General features: G+C 42.6%; 2 protein-coding genes across 16 annotated transcripts in view; one reads left to right on the top strand and one right to left on the bottom strand.

The window, feature by feature from the left end:
* Positions 1-8342, bottom strand: part of LOC122542068 (cytidine deaminase-like) — a 13971-nt gene extending 5629 nt beyond the window's left edge. The window contains exons 1-3 of one of the 2 annotated variants that reach the window (XM_043679378.1): positions 8195-8342; positions 6177-6279; positions 2697-2854 (exon numbers count right to left, since the gene is read on the bottom strand). In XM_043679378.1, the coding sequence (XP_043535313.1) occupies positions 2697-2853 (157 nt within the window). In that variant the 5' untranslated portion in view covers position 2854; positions 6177-6279; positions 8195-8342. The remainder of the gene's footprint in view (positions 1-2696; positions 2855-6176; positions 6280-8194) is intronic. The other variant, XM_043679379.1, reaches the window with a different exon arrangement.
* LOC122542067 overlaps positions 1-20221 on the top strand; it is a 44355-nt gene that overhangs the window by 14255 nt on the left and 9879 nt on the right. For 5 of the 14 annotated variants that reach the window (XM_043679367.1, XM_043679366.1, XM_043679362.1 and 2 more), the window contains 4 exons: positions 1689-2541; positions 8889-9002; positions 9845-9879; positions 15148-15256. In XM_043679367.1, the coding sequence (XP_043535302.1) occupies positions 8915-9002; positions 9845-9879; positions 15148-15256 (232 nt within the window). In that variant the 5' untranslated portion in view covers positions 1689-2541; positions 8889-8914. Of the gene's footprint in view, positions 1-1688; positions 2542-8081; positions 8155-8888; positions 9003-9844; positions 9880-15147; positions 15257-20221 lie in introns of those variants that run through there. The other 9 variants (XM_043679375.1, XM_043679373.1, XM_043679368.1 and 6 more) reach the window with 6 other exon arrangements.

Raw genomic sequence — 20221 nt, forward strand, 5'->3', positions numbered from 1 at the left:
GTTGGAGGGGTGGGGTCTGAGGGCGGAGGTGCGGGATGTAGACGAGATGCATTGGAGGGCATCTTTAACCACATGGGAAGGGAAATTGCGGTCTCTAAAGAAGGAGGCCATCTGGTGTGTTCTGTGGTGAAACTGGTCCTCCTGTGAGCAGATCCGGCGGAGGAATTGGGAATACGGGATGGCATTTTTGTAAGAGGTAGGGTGGGAAGAGGTAGGCCCTGGAGCGTCGGTGGCTGAGGGGTGACCTTATAGAGATTTATAAAATCATGAGGGGCATGGAAAGGGTACATAAACAAGGTCTTTTCCCTGGGGTAGGGGAGTCCAGAACTAAAGGGCATAGGTTTAAGTTAAGAGGGGAAAGATTTAAAAGGGGCCTAAGGGGCAACTTTTTCACACAGGGTGGTGAGTGTATGAAATGAGCTGTCAGAGGGTGTGGTGGAGGCTGCTTCAATTACACCCTTTAAAAGGCATCTCAACGGGTATATGTATAGGAAGGGTTTGGAGGGATATGGGAGGAATACTGGCAAATGGGACTAGATTAGGTTAGGATATCTGGTCAGTATGGACGAGTTGGACTGAGGGGTCTGTTTCCATGCTGCACATCTCAATGTGAGGACTGCAGATGCTGGAAAAGAGTCGATAAAATGTGGAGCTAGAAAAGCACAGCAGGTCAAGCAGCTTTAGAAGCGCAGGAGCATCGAAGTATCCTGATGATGGGTCCTGCCTGAAACGTTGACTCTCCTGCTCTTTTGATGCTGTTTAACTGCTGTGCTTTATCCAGCTCCACATTTTATCGAATCTGTATGTCTCTGTGACTCAATGACTCCTGTAAACTCATTACAACTTTTGTTCTGTCATATTTGTGATCTCTAATCTCTCTCATTCTCTCATCTTCCCTGACCTTCCCATCGTGTTCCTTCCCAACTTTTCTACATTAAAAACCCACCACTTTTCCACTTTTCTCTTCAGTTCTGAAGAAGTCTTACTGGACTTGAATGTTAACTTTGTTTGGGTCTCCACAGATGTTGCCAGACCTGAGTTTCTCAATCATTTTCACAATACACAAGTTAATTGGCAAGGTCTACCCCTTTCCGTCACATGTTCAATACTGTGCAGCAAGCATACACACCCACTTTTTAACAGAAATATGATGTTAACAATGCTGTGTCAGCAGTTTAAAATTAAACTGACCAGTGGACATTTGAGCATTTGGCGAAAGGTTATTGCTAAGTTCCTGAATAATGTTTAACCAGATCTGTTGACCCATGGGTTGGCAATGACTTGAGCAAGACTGCGTTACCATCCATGGTTGATTGTAACCTGAAATTTTGAAACTTTGAGATAGACTTTATAACTACCAATTACATTTAATTTGAGATGGATGGGCAGAATAGATTTTTAGTTAGCTATCCACTGTTACTCTGTGTGTTATCTACTACATTTTAAAAAATCACACAACACCAGGTTATAGTCCAACAGATTTATTTGGAGCCACTAGCTTTCAGAGTGCTGTTCCTTCATCAGGTGGTTGTGATGAAGGAGCAGCGCTCTGAAAGCTACTGCTTCCAAATAAACCTGTTGGACACTAACCTGGTGTTGTGAATTTTAACTTTGTCCACCCCATTCCAACACCGGCATCTCCAACTCATAATCTGTTACTTATCCCTTGATCCCTCTTGTCATTTCAGCATGAGTTTTCTGGTGAAGTTTTTTTTCACAGTAGAAGACACACAAAACTCTGAGTTACTACTGGTGCGAGTTTACTGTGAACATCTGAAGCAGCAATACATGAAAGAGGCTGAGGAGTTTAGACTGAAGAACCCAATGGTCTGGTCAGCTTCCTGGCTCCATTGAAGACATAAATGTTTGGAGTCCTCGACACTAGAAAACCTGACCTTTGAAAGGAGGTGATTACATGTAAAGAAATGTAAGCAGTTATTTAACCGCCTCCAAAAGTAGATTCCCACGTCAGAGGGAACACACCTGATGTGTTGGGTATTACATTTTCAAGTGGGGTCTCTCATTACTACAGGAATGTAAACACCCATCTTGGACAACCAACACAATAGCCAGTCGAAATCTTCGGCTGGACGACCTTCTGTGTCCTTGGGCCCCTGAAATTCGGCCTTCTTGCACTCAAACATCTGTAAAGAACTCTGATGTGACAGAAATTCACCAAGCTGCTTGTATGATGTACAAACCAATATGATTTTGAAAAAAAAAGCAGCTCATGACTTTTATAATAAATCCCTTGATTTTTGAGTTATTCTGATTTTGTGAGACAGTGATGTTAACATTTCTGCGTATGTAGACTGTGCAGGCCCATAAGTTTAGAGTTGTGTTTGTATGCAGGGTAAACACAAACACTGTTTTGGATATACAATCTGTTTCGATGTATAATTTCAATATATTTAATTCAATTTCAGGGAGCCATTACATGTTTGATGGGTGATTGGAGAAAGGACAGTGGAGTGGGCTAAAGGAACCAGATGGAACAGTAGAGGGTCTGATATCAAGCTGCTGTGTCTCAATTGGTTCCAGGTGATTTTCTCTGACCAGTTTAACCCACAGCAGCATTAACTGGGTGTGCATGTTGTTGGTCTAGTCAGGGTATTCCTCATCAACACATCTTTTAGATAAAATTGAGGTCTCAACATTTGGCATCTTGACAATAATGGGAAGAGCAGTTTTCTTACCTGTGAACACTTGTCCATCCTCAGTCAATAAAGCAGCTCCTACTGGAAACTTGCTGTACGGACAATATGCAAATGACTTGGCCTCATGGCTTTTATTGATTAATTTTTCTATCTCCTCTGCTTTCTGGAGGGCAGTCAGTGCTGTGGGAGTACACATCCTGTCAGAGACAAACAACAGAATTACTGATTGGTGAGATGATGTGTAACTTAATATCCCTGCTGTTGCCTGTCTGATCACAGAGCTGTTAACAAATCGCTGCAGTGAAACAGTGTGGGTCCTTTATGTTGGTCAACACTGCAACATACTAGTGTCTATTCTCTGAAACAGCATCTGCCATAGTTTCATAAACATGTACTCCGTAACCAGAGTTGCCATTACTGTCATCTAGGAGTGGGTGAAAGAGCTGTGGTTAGTGTGTGTGAATGATGCTGTGTACAAGGCAGAGTATGTGTTAGGGTATGGTATACATACAAACACATGAATTAAGAGCAGGAATAGGGCACTCAGCCTCTCAGCCAACCCTGCCATCCAATAAGATCATAGCTGATCCAATTACTTCAATTCCTGCATACCCTCAATTTTTTTTATTCATTCACAGGACGAGGGTGTCACTAGCTGGGCAGCATTTGCTGCCCATCCCTAATTGCCCAGAGGGCAGTTAAGAATCAACCACATTGCTGTGGTTCTGGAATCACATGAGGCCAGACCAAATAAGGATGGCAGTTTCCTTCCCTAAAGAACATTAATGAATTAATGCATTTTTCCAACAATGGATTTATGGTCATCATTAGATTCCAGGCATTTACTGAATTCAAATTCATCTCCCCTACATTCGCACCTTTCTTGTCAAGAATCTATTTACCTTAAAAATGTTTAGAGTCTTTTTTTTCATCCTCTTTTTCAGGTAGAGAGTTTCAAAATCCCTCTGAGAGAAAAACACCCCCTTCATCTCTACTTTCAACAAGTGGTCCCTTGTTTTAGATTCTCCAATAAGAGGAAACATCCCAAAACCCCTCAGCATTTCATGTTTCAATGAAGTCACCCAATACTCTACTCAAAAGTCGCTAACTCTTTTAATCTCTAGAGGATACAAGCCTAACCTGTCCAATCATTCCTCAGAAAATGATAATTAAAGGTGCTGAAATCTACTCGAGTGCAGTTGCATGGTGGCACCTTCCCATTGTGGTAATTTCTCATTTGTCAATTTGGATCTTGAGTATTGTCAGATTATCAACCACACAGGAGTTGCTTCATAACTTGATCCTGCACTTCCGAGGTATAATCAGTGTCATATGATGCATAATTACTGCTATATACTTCATCATTATGGGTATGGAACGTGTAAAATCTTAAAGAAGCCCAGTGAAGATGTTTCAAGATTCACTTACAGTTTGACCTTTCTCAATGTGGTTTGAATATCTATCTATTGAGCTGTCTGGGCCTGCTTTGCAGTCAGCAACAATCTACTGAATAATAAAGTTACAGTGCCAGGCCATAATCTACTGACAAGCTATCATCTCCAAATATGGTTGCAATGGACGTATATGGCAATTTTTCACCTTTTTCACCAAATTCATGGACGTATGAAAAAGATCTTGTGCCTCTCCAGCCTGTCTGTGTCAGCTCAGATTCCTTATGAATCACAAACATAAAAGTTAAAGTTTTTCTTTGGAGCAAAGCAAATTCTAATGTATGAAATAAGAATTTTCAACAGTTGATTGGAGTAGACTATTCACAACTTAAGGAAAATCAGATAAGTGGGAGGCTTTCAAAGTATGATCATGAGAGTTCAGAGTCATTTTATTCCTGTTAAAGTGAAAGGTAAAGCTGGTAAGATTAGGGAATAATGGATGAACGAAGATATTGAGGCTCTGGTCAAGAATTAAAAAAAAATCCTACATTACATATAGACAACTGTGTTCAAATGAATCTCTTGAATAAAGAATGTAGGGGCATTCTCAAAAGGGAGATCAAGAAGGCAAAGAGGCAATATGTGAGAGCCTTGGCAAATAACGTTTCGGATAATCCAGAGATTCTACCAGTACATTAAGAGCAAGACAGCAACTGGAGAGAGAGTAGGGCCTTAAAGAAGAAAGAATCTTTGTGTTGCACCTCAGGAGATGTGAGAAATATTAAATGAATGTTTTGTGTTAGTTTTTATTGTGGGAAAAGAATGGAGGTGAGAGAACTCAGGAAAATAAATATTAATGTTTTGAAAACAGTTCACATTACAGAAGAGGAAGTGCTGATGGTCATGGAAAATATAAAGGTGGATATATCTTCAGGACCTGGTCTAGTGTATCCCAGCACATTGTGGGAAGTCAGGGAGAAATTTGAGGGCCCCTTGCAGAAATATTTGTGTCATCTATAACCATGGGTAAGGTGCCAGAGGACTGCAGAGTGGTTTATGTTGTGCCTTTAAGAAGGGATGTAAGGAGAAACCTGGGAGCTACAGACCGGTGAGTCTGGTTTTGGTTGTAGGTACATTGCTGGAGGAGATCCTGAAAGTTAGGATTTATATGCATGTGGAGAGTTGTGGAATGATTAGGGATATTAAGCATAGTTTTATATGATGGAAATTGTGTCTCACAAACTTGATTGAGATTTTTAAGGAAGTAACCAAGACAATTGATGAGGGCACAGCAGTGTATGTTGTTTAGATTAGATTAGATTACATTACAGTGTGGAAACAGGCCCTTCGGCCCAACAAGTCCACACCGACCCGCCGCTCACAAACTTGATTGAGATTTTTAAGGAAGTAACCAAGACAATTGATGAGGGCGCAGCAGTGTATGTTGTTTAGATTAGATTAGATTAGATTACATTACAGTGTGGAAACAGGCCCTTCGGCCCAACAAGTCCACACCAACCCGGGTCTCAGGCGCTGTGAGGCAGCAGTGCTAACCACTGTGCCACCGTGCCGCCCACACTTGGACTTGGACTTGGACTTGGACTTTAGTAAAGCCTTTGACAAGGTTCTGCATGGTAGACTAATTAGTGAAGTTAGGTCACATGAGATTCAGGTGAGCTTGCCAATTGGATAAAAAAGTTGGCGTTACAGCAGGAGACAGAGCAGTGATGGAGGTTGCTTTTCAGACTGGAGGCCTGTAACCAGCAGTGTTGGGTCCTCTTTTGCTTGTCATTTACATAAATGATTTAGATAAGAACATAGAAGACATGGTTAATAAATTTGCAGATGACCCTAAATTTGGTGGTATAGTGGACAATGAAGAAGGACATCTAAGATTACAAAGAGATCTTGATCAGTTGGGCCAAAGGGGAGTGGCAGATAATGTTTAGTTTGGATAAATGTGAGGTATTGCATTTTAATATAACAAACAAGGGCAGGATTTATACAGTTAATGGTCGGGCCCTGGGTAGTGTTGGAGAAAGAGAGACCGAGGGGTTCAAGTACATAATTCTTTGAAATTTGCGTCAATCATAGATAGGGTGGTTAAGAAGGCACATTGCACACTTGCCTTCATTACTCAGACCTTGAGTACAGGATTGGAACAGGCTGTTGAGGTTGTACAGGATGTTGGTGAGGCCTCTTCTGGGGTACTGTGTCCAGTTCTGGGCTCCCTGTTATAGGAAGGATATTTATTAAGCTAGAGAGCGTTCAGAAAAGACTTACTAGGATGTTGCTGGGAATGGAAGGTTTGAGTTATAAGGAGAGGCTGGGACTTTATTCACTGGAGCCTGGGAGGATGAGGGGTGACCTCCACAGAGGTTTATGAAATAATGAAGGGTACAGATAAGGTGAATGGCAGGGGTCTTTTCCTTAGGGTTGGTGATTTCAAGACTAGGGAGCATATTTGTAAGGTGTGAAGAGAAAAAAAAAGACTTGAGCAATCTTTTTTTTCTACACAGCGTGGTTCATGGATGTGGGTATGGTTACAGCATTTAAAGGACGTTAAGTACATGAATAGAAAATGTTTGGAGGGATATGGGCCGCACGCAGGCAGGTGGGACTAGTTTAATTTGGGATTATGTTCGGCTGGTTGGACCAAAGGATCTGCTTCTGTGATGTATGGCTCTATGACATACACCTACAAGCTTTCTCCCTCCATCCAGAACCAAATCAGGTGAATACAAGAGACAAAAAGCAGATCTGATCAATGAAATTCAGGGAGAGATTCATGGGAAATTGCTGTTTGACCTCCTTAGAGACAAAACAAATTGTAGATGCTGGAATCCAAAGTGAACAAGCAGGAGGCTGAGAGAACACAGCAAGGCAGGCAGCGTTAGGAGGGAGGGGAACACAGCAAGCCAGGCAGCGTTAGTAGGTGGAGAAATTGACATTTCAGATGTAGCCCTTCTTCAGGATTTGAATCCTGAAGAAGGGCTGCACTCCAAATGTCGACTTCTCCACCTCCCGAAGTTACCTGCCTTGCTGTGTTCCCCTCCCTCCTGATGCTGCCTGCCTTGCTGTGTTCCCCTCCCTCCTGATGCTGCCTGCCTTTCTGTGTTCCCCTCCCTCCTGATGCTGTCTGGCTTGCTGTGTTCCCCTCCCTCCTGATGCTGCCTGGCTTGCTGTGTTCCCCTCCCTCCTAACACTGCCTGCCTTGCTGTGTTCCCCTCCCTCCTGATGCTGCCTGGCTTGCTGTGTTCCCCTCCCTCCTAACGCTACCTGCCTTGCTGTGTTCTCCCAGCTTCCTGTCCGTCTGACCTCCTTAGACAATCAAAACTTGTCCAGCAGATGATACTGGATCTGATTGACATTACATGATAATCACCTTTTTAGCTAGGAGAAAGTGAGGACTGCAGATGCTGAAGATCAGAGCTGAAAAATGTATTGCTGGAAAAGCACAGCAGGTCAGGCAGCATCCAAGGGGCAGGAGAATCGACGTTTTGGGCATAAGATTCCTGAAGAAGGACTTATGCCCGAAACGTCGATTCTCCTGCTCCTTGGATGCTGCCTGACCTGCTGTGCTTTTCCAGCAACACATTTTTCAGCTCGAGTCACCTTTTTAAGATAATCACCATTCCTGCCAAAAACCAGTACAATGCCTTCTGAAGAACTAGAGGGAATCAGCTTTCACTGCGTCAGACAACTGTCTGATCCCCCACATTCACTGTTGTTTGGGGCAACAGGTGCCAACATCTGATCTGCTTCTACCCTTGTAAGCAATTAATTGGCTTACATAAATTCAGTTTACTTGCTGAAAGTGAAACAGGCAGCTCCTTATGTCAATAAATAATTCTAAAAACAGAGGGGCGATTACTTTTTGTTACACAAGCCATCCAAAGTTTAGGTATTGTTTTTTTTATCACAGATTCCTGCCACTTTTTAAGGGTTGTTAGAGAATGAGCAAGCATTAGACTCTACTCTCTGTCGAAGTGAAAGTGAGAGTTTGGACCTGTTCCAGAGGTACTGATTTGATGCTGGACGATGTCATGAATTGGCCTTCCAATCATTATACGATAGGCTTTAAAGTACACTTAATGCTGAGCAAGGTAAATGCATTGCACGTCAATATTTGAAAATGTTTCCTACCTCTTTTCAAAGCGTTCTTGTCTTTGCTACATCAGTTGCTCTGTGAAACACTGTAAACCTCATCACAGTTCCAAAAGTTACACAATGATGGTACAGTAACCTGATTGCACAAGTCAGTTATAATTCGCAATGCACTTTAGTCCGTCAATAGGAGTAGAGAGAAAGACATGAGTCAGCTGAGGAATGTGCATTACAAATAATGGGAGTGTCATTTCTGGGAACCGCCCAGCAAATTCTCAGAGAGACAGAGAAATCTGTTTGAAACTGATAATAAAAGCCAGTACGCCATATGCCTTCCTCACCGCACTATTTACCTGGGTGGCAATGGGAGTGTCATTTCTGGGAACCGCCCAGCAAATTCTCAGAGAGACAGAGAAATCTGTTTGAAACTGATCAGAGAAAAAGCCATTGGGCAGAGGGAGATCTAAAGAAGAGGGATGGGCAAGAGGCTAGAGGTCTACTGTGTGCACTCTGGGAACTGTGACTAAAGAGTGATTCAAATAGTTGAGAGAGAAGTTCATGAAACAAAGAGGGATCTAAAAGAGACGGATTCATTGAGAGCAAAGAAAGTGATCTCAGGAGCAGACATCCAGTGATCAGAGTTAGATCTACTGGACAGACAGGCTCATTGGTCAGAAAAAGAGATCGAGCCAGCAGATTAACTTTTCACCCATCTTTTCCCATTCACACATAGCACTGGAGAGCCACTTTGAAAGGAGAATGGAGTGTCCCCTCTGTGGTAATTCGTTTTCTGAAGCAGTAATTCAGCACCATGCTTGGAATTGTGATGGATCAAGATTTGAGGAAGGTAAGCAGTAAGCTGCAGCAACAGAACGCCCTGTCTCCTGCCCACAGACAGTGGTCAGACTGAAAAAACTGTAATAGTTTGTAACTGCCTGTGCAGCAGGATCATATTCCCTAAGAGCTAAGTTTGCAAAAACAAGAACACAGTACACGTCTGTTTGACTGCTTATCCTAGGAGATGATCTTAGAAAGAAATTTTAAACCAAGGCTGTCTGTCCTTTTCCTGTGGTTCTGATCAATGTTCATGATGATGCAAGTTGATAAGCAGAGCAGCAGGAAGGATACATCCCTCTGTTGTTGCCAATGTTCCTCCCTCAACATATCAGTTCATTCATAGAGTCATAGAGATGTACAGCATGGAAACAGACCCTTCGGTCCAACCAGTCCATGCCAGATATCCCAACCCAATCTAGTCCCACCTGCCAGCACCTGTCCCATATCCCTCCAAACTCTTCCTATTCATGTACCCATCCAAATGCCTTTTAAATGTTGTAATTGTACCAGCCTCTACCACTTCCTCTGGCAGCTCAATCCATATACGTACATTTGTGGCATCTTGCTGTGTACCTTATAGTTCCTGCATTTACCTACATATAAGCACACTTGTTGAACTGGGCAGTGATTGAATTGTTCATAAAAAAGTGATATTGGGCTCCAAATGCTAACTTTGTTTCTCTCTCCACAGATGCTGCCAGAGCTGCTGAGTTTTTCCAACAGTTTCTGTTTTTACTGTTATTAATTGAATGATGACTGTAGCTCAACATTTAAATGACTCATTAAATGCCTCTGTTACTTATAGTTTAAACCTTGACCAATAACTCATTGTCTTTCATTTCTGTTTGTAAGGGTTGTTGACTCAGCATGGAGCAGCTTCAGTTGCGGTGAGTGTTTTAGCCATTATCCAGATTGTTTTATTCATCGTGTTTCCGGGCTCTACATCTCTATGACTCTAACTACAACTAACATGTAACTTTTATTTCGTAGTGACTTTCAATGGTATTGGTTCTTAGACTTTTCTGAAAATATCTCCACCCTGTAGATATGACCTCCCATTTACTACACACACATTCTCGTTCTAACTCTGTTTACCTCATGTTATATCTGTCTTGCGCTCTGTCTCTCTCCCTCTCTTACTCAAGCTCTTTGTCTGTCTTGCACACTCTCTCTGCCTCACTGCATGAACATAACGCACACTCTTGGAGATTGCTGCTCAATCAGCCTACAGAAGTCTGTACAATACATCAATGAAAACCTGTTCCCCAATTACCTATATTGTACACCTATGTACCTCATACCCACTGAATCATATCCTATAAGCCCCATAGATGTGGGGCGGCACAGTGGCTCAGTGGTTAGCACTGCTGCCTCACAATGCCATGGACCCAGGTTTGATTCCTGCCTTGGGCGACTGTCTGTGTGGAGTTTGCACATTCTCCCTGTGTCTGCGTGGGTTTCCTCCCACAATCCAAAGGTCAGGTGAATTTGCCATGCTGAATTGCCCATAGTGTTAGGTGCATTAGTCAGAGGTAAATATAGGATAGGGGAATGGGTCCACATCGGAGGGTTGGTGTGGACTTGTTGAGCAAAAGCCCTGTTTCCATAATGTAGGGAATCTAATCTAATCATGTATTGTCTATACTCCATATACCTGTACTGGGACACACACAAATACAAATGTTAGAACTGAGCCCAACCTGTAGGCCTCCATAATTTGTGGATGAACAAGTATATCCCAAAGACTGCATACACAGGGATTGTATGACAAGTGAGGATGGAAAATGGTTACAGTTTCACATTCTCACCTTGGAATTTTGACTGAAGCACTTAAAATCATGAACAGATTTGGTAAAGTTAACAAGGATGCATGGGGTCCGCGTGACTTGGCCACATGGATTCAGAACTGAATTGCCCATAAAAGACAGGAGGTAGTGGTGAAAGGGTGTTTTCTGGCTGGAGGTCCGTGACTAGTGGCGTGCTGCAAGGATCTGTATTGGGATGTCTGCTGTTTCTGATATATAATTGACTTGGGTGAAAGTGTAAATGGGTGGATTAGTAAGTTTGCAGATGATACAACAATTTGTGGAGTTGTGGATAGTGTTGAAGGTTGTAAAAGGATACAGAGGGATATAGATTAGTTGTAGATAAAGGCAGAGAAATGGCAGATGGAATTTAGTCCAGGCTAGTGTGAGATATTGCACTTTGGGAGATCAAATAGAGCCGTAGAGTCCGACAGGCTCTTTGGCCCAAAATGTCCTTCTACACTAACCCCATATCCTTTGAAACTTTACCTATCCATGTATTTGTCCAAATGCCTTTTAAATGTTGTTAATGTACCTGCCTCAACCACCTCCGCTGGCAGCTTATTCCATATGCGTACCACCCTCAGTGTAAAAAAAAAATTTGCCAGGTTCCCTTTTATTCTTTCCCCTCTAACCTTAAACTGATGCCCTCCCATCCTTGATTCCACAAAGACTGAGTGCAATCACTTTATCCATGCCTCTCATGGCCTTGTAACCTTTACAAGATTCCCCCTTCAGTCTCCTACACTCTAAAGAAAAAAGTCCTAGCTTGTCCAACCTCTCCTTATAACTCAGACCCTTGAGTCCTGGTAACATCCTTGTAAATTTCTTACGCATTCTTTCCAGTTTAATAACATCCTTCCTATAGCAGAGTGACCAAAACTGAACACAATACTCCAAGTGCGTCCTCACCAATGTCCTCTACAACTACAACGTAACTTCCCAACTTCTATACTCAATGCCCTGCCTGATGAAGGCCAGTGTACCAAAAGCCGTGTCTACGTGTGATTCCACTTTCAAAGAACCGTGCATCTGAACTCCAAGGTCCCTCTGTTCCACTACACTCCTTAAGGCCCTACCATTCACCGTGGAACTCATGCCTTGGTTTGACTTTCCAAAATGCAAGACCTCACACCTGTGGGAGAGAGAAAGCAGGAAGAAAGGTGGGAGAGAGAAAGCAGGAAATTATAGACCAGTTAGTCTGACCTCAGTGGTGGGAAAGATGCTGGAGTCTATTACATTGCTGATGATACTAAGCTAGGTGGCAGGGTGAAATGTGAGGAGGATGTTAGGAGATTACAGGGTACCTGGACAGTTTAGGTGAGTGGTCAGATGCAGTTTAATGTGGATAAATGTATGGTTGTCCACTTTGGTGGCAAGAACAGGAGGGCAGATTACTACCTAAATGGAATCAATTTAGGTAAAGGGGCAGTACAAAGAGATCTGGGTGTTCTTGTACACCAGTCAATGAAGGTAAGCATGCAGGTACAGTGGGTAGTGAAGAAGGATAATAGCATGCTGGCCTTCATAACAATCGGGATTGAGTATAGAAGCAAAGAGGTTCTTCTGCAGCTGTACAGGGCCCTGGTGAGACCACACCTGGAGTACTGTGTGCAGTTCTGGTCTCCAAATTTGAGGAAAGACATTCTGGCTATTGAGGGAGTGCAGCATAGGTTCACAAGGTCAATTCTTGGAATGGCGGGACTACCTTACGCTGAAAGACTGGAGCGACTGGGCTTGTATACTCCTGAGTTTAGAAGATTGAGAGGGGATCTGATTGAGGCATAGAAGATTATTAAAGGATTGGACACTCTGGAGGCAGGAAACATGTTTCCGCTGATGGGTGAGTGCCGAACCAGAGGACACAGCTTAAAAATACAGGGCAGACCATTTAGGACAGAGATGAGGAGAAACTTCTTCACCCAGAGAGTGGTGGCTGTGTGGAATGCTCTGCCCCAGAGGGCAGTGGAGGCCCAGTCTCTGGATTCATTTCAGAAAAAGTTGGATAGAGCTCTCAAGGACAGTGGAATCAAGGGTTATGGAGATAATGCAGGAACAGGATACTGATTAAGGATGATCAGCTATGATCATATTGAATGGTGGTGCAGGCTCAAAGGGCAGAATGGCCTACTCCTGCACCTATTGTCTATATTAAACTCCATTTGCTATTTCTTGGTCCACTTCCCCAGCTGATCAAGGTCCTGCTGCAATTTCTGATAATCTTCCTCACTGTCCATGATACCGCCTCTTTTAGAGTCATCTATAAACTTACTAATCATGCCTTGTACATTCTCAACTAAATCATTTATATTGATAACAAACAGCACTGCGCCCAGCACCAACCCCTAAGGCACTCCATTACTCACAGTCTGACCAGCATCCCTCCACTATTACCCTCTGCTTCCTACCATCAAGCCAATTGTGTATCCAGTTTGCCAGGTCCCCCGGAATCCTTATGGTCTAACCTTCCAGAGCAGCCTATCATGTGGAACCTTATCAAAGGCCTTACTGAAATCCATATAGACTACGTCTATTGCCCTGCCCTCATCAATCTTCCTGGTCACTTCATCAAAGAACCCTAACAAATTTATGAGGCATGATCTCCCACACACAAAGCCATGCTGACTACTCCTAATCAAACCCTGTCTTTCCAAATGCACGTATGTCTTAACTCTCAGAATCTTCTCAAGTATCTTACCTACCACAGATATTAGACTTACTGGTCTATAGTTCCCAGGTTTGTCTTTGCAGTATTGAATAAGGGCACAACATTCACTACCCTCCAGTCATCCAGGACCTTACCCATGGCCAACGATGATGCAAAAATATCAACCTGGGCCTCTGCAATTTCTTCTCTAGCCTCTTGCAGTGTTTTTGGATATATCTAGTCAGGACCAAGAGATTTATCTACCTTTATACATTGTAATACTCCACCTCTACTGTGAAATGGACTGTCTTTATGATATGACCACTAACTTCCCCAAGTCTTCATGTCTTTCTCCCCTGTAAACACTATGTTAATGAAAAGTTTACAGTTAATGGTAGGACTGTGAACAGTGTTGATGTGCAAAGGGATCTTGGGGTTCAAGTCCATAGCTCCCTGAAAGCCACGCTTGCTTTTGTTGGTTGGGGAATTGAGTACAAGAGTCAGGATGTCATGTTGCAGCTTTATAAGACTTTGGTTAGGTTACACATAGAGTATTGATTTCAGTTCTGGTTGCCACATTCCAGGAAAGATGTGGAGTCTTTGGAGAGGGGCTAGAATCCTGCCAGGATTAGAGGGTATGAGCTATAAGGAGACGCTAGAAGAACTCAGGTTGTTTTCTCTGGAGCAGTGCAGGCTGAGGGGAGACTTGATAGAAGTTTATAAAAGTATGAGATGCATAGATAGGGTTTGACGGTCAGAATCTATGTCTAATATTAGGAGGCATACATTTAAGGTGAGGGGGGAAGAGTTCAAAGGAGATGTGAGGGGCAAGTTTTTAAACAAAGAGTGGTAGAGTCTGGAACATGCTGCCAGGGATGGTGGTGGAGGTAGATACGATAAGGGTATTTAAGGGACTTTTAGATAAGCACATGGATATACAAGGAATGGAGAGATATGGGTCAAGGGCAGGCAGAAGGGATTAGTTTAATTTGGTATCATGTTCAGCACAATATCATGGGCCGAAGGGCCCATTCCTGTGCTGCACTGTTCTAAGGAAAGACTCTTTTCTGAGCTATAAAGGTATTTCAGATTTAAGGCAGAGGAAATAGAGGCAACACAAGGAAACTTTTTAACACTAAGTTGTGATCCAGAAAGAAAATACAGTAATAGCTGCCAAAATGACATTCTGCAAGTGCACTTGTAGCAAAATATATACAATGTTTTGGGGAAACAGCAGGGGGGATGAGATTGATTGATTGGGTAGCCCTTGCATGATGGGTTGAATGCCATCCTGCATTTTATGAATTTGCAGTTGCAAATAGTTGCATTACCCATTGGTTACACATGAGGGCACTATTGTTTGACAGAAACCACTGATTGCAATGCAAAATACTGGAGCTCAATCAGAGCCCATCCCCGCCAAGTACACTAACTCAAACTGGGCTGGAGATTCATAGGTAGTGGTCAGACACATGAAGGAGCACCGTCTGTCAATGTTGGCAGCAATTTAGTATCATAATTGCAACACTTCTCTTAACGAATTCACATTCTTGGTTTTATTAATTTTCACAATGAATAAGAAACAATAAATTTGACAGGGTTGCCACAAATCTGTTCTTGTATAGGTTTCTGAAAGATATGGAGTGGGCAGGTTTTCTCTGTGGAGTATTTATACCTGTTTAATTTTTTTCCTGCTGATTCAGAGTGAGAATTATCAGCTTGCAACTTGCACCAGTTACTTTCATCAACATTTGGATGGAGTGGGTTCAGTTGTTTATTCCAATATCACCGCAGTTCCACACTGCAGCACAGGTATGTTCAGGAGCGATCTGCAGTGTGACTCACTACTCTCTGTCAGTTTGCTCCCTGGTACCATATATTTGAATTATGGAATGATTTCAGCACAGTGCGTAATAATGAGCAGGAGTAAGCCACCAGCCCCATTGTGCCAGCACTGCCATTTAACAAGATCATGGCTTATCTGTTTGTGGTCTTAACTTCTGCTTTCTTTCCACGTAAACCTTGATTCCCTTGTTAGTCAAGAATCTATCTACCTCTGCCTTCAACAGCACCTTCCAAACCTGCAACCTCAATCTGTTAGAAGGACAAAGGCATTAGGTGCATAGGAACACCATATCTGCAACTTGCTGTCCAAACCACATACTGTACTGACTTGAAAGTGTATCACCATTCGTTCAGTGTCTCTGGTTCAAAGTCCTGGAACACCCTCCCTTGTCAGTGATGTGGGTTTCCTTATATCACTGCAGCAGTTCAAGAATGTTGCTCATTCCCACCTTGTCCAGCACAATGATCGAAAGACAATAAATGCTGACCTGACCATTGAAACCCAAACCTTTAAATGAATGTATAAAATATGAAATTTCATCTGTCACTTGTCACCCATTTCACCAACCAAGTTTTAAGTCATCTGATAAATTTTTAAATTGTACCCTTTACATTAAGATTTAGAACATGAATATATATCAGGAAGCATATTATTATAAAAGAATGTACATTAAATGCCCAGTCTTTCTACTTCATCTTGTTTGGCATATCTTTTTTTTCCTCCAGGGACCTCTAGATTTGTTTGCTCTACTTTTCCCAGTCATCACGAAAGTTCAAATTTTCAGAAGAGGTCAGAGATTCCCTTGAATTTACCTGATTTTCAGATCCAGGTTGCTAGAAAGCACAGAGGTTTCTGTATTGAACAAGCTATACAGGTAGTTCTTTTATAATATGATGGTTGTGTTCTTGCGCAACACTGCGTTTTAGAAAAATTGCACTTTAGAAACAGCGCTCAAGGTCTTGGTGCTGTAATCGCGTTACAGCCAACATTTTTTAAAAGTTCACAGTTAATGGTAGTTGGTGTTCATGGATGCGGATCGTTAGCTGTCTTCCTGTTTGTCCTATGTAGTGTTTTGTGCAGTCCTTGCATGGGATTTTGTACACTACATTGGTTTTGCTCATGCTGGATATCGGCTCCTTCGTCCTGGTGAGTTGTTGTCTGAGAGTGGCTGTTATAAGTTCTAGTGGTCGCAGAAGTCTGGCTGTCAGTTCGGAAATGCTCTTGATGTATGGTAGTGTGGCTAGTCCTTTGGGTTGTGGCATGTCCTCGTTCCGTTGTCTTTCCCTTAGGCATCTTTTGATGAAATTGCGGGGGTATCCGTTTTTGGCGAATACATTGTATAGGTGTTCTTCTTCCTCTTTTTGCAGTTCTGGTGTACTGCAGTGTGTTGTGGCTCTTTTGAATAGTTCTTGATGCAACTTCTTTTGGTTGCTTTCGTAGTTTAGGACTTGATCTGTGTGTGTGGCTTTCCTGTATACCCTTGTAGTGAATTCTCCGTTCGGTGTTCTCTGTACCATCACGTCTAGGAATGGGAGTTGGTTGTCCTTTTCTTCCTCTCTAGTGAATCGGATTCCTGTGAGTGTGGAGTTGATGACCCAGTATGTGTTTTCTATTTCTGTGTTTTTAATGATTACAAACGTGTCATCCACATATCTGACCCAGAGTTAAGACTGTTTGTTCTAATCTTTGCATTACCGCTTCTGCTATGAGTCCAGAGATGGGTGAGCCCACATATGCAATCAATAAGTACATCGGCACAGTGGCACAGTGGGCGGCACGGTGGCACAGTGGTTAGCACTGCTGCCTCACAGCGCCAGAGACCCGGGTTCAATTCCCGCCTCAGGCAACTGACTGTGTGGAGTTTGCACATTCTCCCCGTGTCTGCATGGGTTTCCTCCGGGTGCTCCGGTTTCCTCCCACAGTCCAAAAATGTGTGGGTCAGGTGAATTGGCCATACTAAATTGCCCGTAGTGTTAGGTAAGGGGTAGATGTAGGGGTATGGGTGAGTCGCGCTTCGGCGGGGGCGGTGTGGACTTGTTGGGCCGAAGGGCCTGTTTCCACACTGTAAGTAATCTAATCTAAGTAATCTAATCAAACAGCTAGATCTGGATCCAATATACCGACCACTGCAGCGGACAGCTGGAACTGACAACCGGAAGCGGCAGATTCAAACCACTACAAATGCCGGAGGAAAGAGCACAGAAGCGCGTCACAGGAGGCTCCCAAGCACTGAGGATGTCACCTAGACAGGGGACGAAACGTCTGCAACACAAATTCCCAGCTCGGCGAACAGAACCACAACAACGAGCACCCGAGCTACAAACCTTCTCCCAAACTTTGAATAATCAGCCTAACTCCGCTTGTGGCTGTGAAAACAACACCTAAAATTATTTTGTCGTAATCAGTTGTTTTTTTTTGAAGTTATTCACAATATTAAGAAATAGGTTCTAGTTAAAGATTCTTCAGATAATCACAGAGATTTCAACATAATTATAGATACACAAGTAACCAAAATATAGTAGAAGCATTCGGGGAAATTGTTCAAATATAGATGTGAAAGTAGCTGTAAAAATTTACATATCACTAACTTTATAATAGGAATTAATACTACGAACCTTATAGCAGTTAGTTAGAACCAACTTTCTTTTGTATTTTTTATAAATGTATATAATTGGGACAGTGGAAAATATGAGGAGTAACAGAATTTGATAGAGATAGCAAAGGATTACAAGGGGCAACAGAATTCAAGCAGTCCTTAGAGATAAGCAAATCTGGGACAGGTCCGAAGAACTTTGGAATGCAAATTAATAGGATGCATAAAAAGATCACAAGACCTGGAGATTATAATGTCTGTTAAACATCATCAAACCATGGGAATCTGGAACTGTCCATAGGAATGCCCATCATTGATTAGGTGTTTCACTGATTGAATATATAGAATAAGGGGAAGGATACAGTGACCATGTTGTATGTGAATATTGTAGCACAAAATGTTTAAACATGCTGTATTTTATTGTAAAAGCCAGAGCATCATTTGTATCTCTTCTGATCTGAGCTGAAGCTTTGAGAACGAGTATGTTCTCACATTGAGGCCAGATTTGGGGAAGATCTTTGGCTCTCTCCTTGCATTAACCGGTTTTTGTTTGAATAAGAACAAAGTCTGCCACGTGCCTGAGTCCTGCTGCCTCCTGAGTCTTTGTCCCCAATTGGGGAGGATATGCTGCTTCTCAGTCATCCTTCTCCAGATGCTTCCACTGGTTTGCAAGAGGCACAAGCTGGCTGGTCCACTTATTTAGAAAGATCTCTGGCTTCTCAATTAAAATTTATAGTTTACAGCAACAGCTGAAAGAAAATCTGGGTTTCCAGTGGATTATTGCAGAGAATGGAGAGAGAGCTGAAGGGTTTTCTGTATCTTGTTCCCAGCCCCAAGTTGTTCAGTGACCTGAGAACTAATCACATGGCTGTTGGTAAATATGTCATTGATAACTGGACACTAGACCACAAACCAATTAGCTTCTTGTTGCCATCCAGAGCTCCATTTGTAGATATACCCTTGGATAACTTGCCTTGAAAATTTGTTCTCCAACAACCTATCACCACTAGTCAGTGGCCTGTAGACTATGCCAAGCAATGTCATTACATCTGTTTTAGTTTCTTAGCTGAAGCAATTAGATTCTATCCTTGGCCTCTCTGGGAACATCCGCTTTCACCAGCCCTGCTCTCCTTAGTCAATGCTGTTGCCTCTTCTCCTTTTCTTCTGAACACCTTGTACTTCTCTTTTTTGAGTCAAATCTCTGTTATGGCCACAGCTTCATATTTCACTTGGCAATCTGTGCCCATAACTCACCAATTTTATTAACCACATTGCATTTGCATATATGAACAGTAACCCTGACTTACTTTATAACTTCCTCCCTTGTTCTAACCTCCCCCGGTAATGTACAAGTTTTGGTGCTCACAATCTCCCAGTATTCTGGTATTGGCCCTGGCTGTATTTTACTGCAGCTTATCCAATGTGTGAGATCTAATTTCTTTTAGAGCTGGTTTGAATCAGAAGCACCTGCCCCTGCCAAAGACCACCACTACCACCCCACCCCACCCCACCACCATCATCTTTCCAGCATTGTATAATCTGCTTTATCCTCCAATGTTATGGTCATTTTCAGGTGGCACAGGGATTAATGCACAATTAACTACTTTTGAGGTCCTGCTTGCTAATTTTCTGTTGCTGCCCAAAATCTGACGGAGGCTCTCATTTCTCTTTGTGCCAAGCTGGTCACCCTCCCTGTCTGTGTGCTCTGTAGGTACTTAGTGACTTTGGTTCCAGGGAGGAACCTTACCATTATGAATTTATGACTGAGGCTGTAGAATGTCTACCTATTCCCCTAATTATCAAATCATCTATCACTATTGTTCATCTCTTTCTGCAGCTTTCTGTAAACAGAACCACCTGTAGCGCCATGCGCTTGAGTCTGGCAGCATTCCCCAAATAAGCTGTTGCTTTGATTAGTGTTCAGATAGAATACTAGTTGAAGGCATCTGCTGTTGTCCTCCTAGGCTGCCTGGTGGTCACCTGTTCACCCTCTGTGTATATGGTTACACTGCAGGATGACCACATCAATAAACATGTTCTCCATAAAGCTCTCCACATTGTGGATGCAGTGCAGTAACGTCAGCTTCCGCTAATGATGCTTCCTGCGCTTCTAATTATCTGGCATAACAGATATATCCTGGAATTTCAATAAGGCATTCCTTTAAAAAAATCACGAGTTAGTGATGTCACTTAGTGAAGTAAACCAAATATGTTTATTTAATTTTTATTCCAGGTAAGTATTTTTCCATTTGTTTAGACTAGTACCCTAACTTTGAATAAAGGAAAGAAAGCAAACAAAGTTGCGATATTCACTCGTCAATCAACTCACTATCTTCCT

Source organism: Chiloscyllium plagiosum, chromosome 39, assembly GCF_004010195.1.
Source record: "Chiloscyllium plagiosum isolate BGI_BamShark_2017 chromosome 39, ASM401019v2, whole genome shotgun sequence".
NCBI lineage: Eukaryota > Metazoa > Chordata > Chondrichthyes > Orectolobiformes > Hemiscylliidae > Chiloscyllium > Chiloscyllium plagiosum.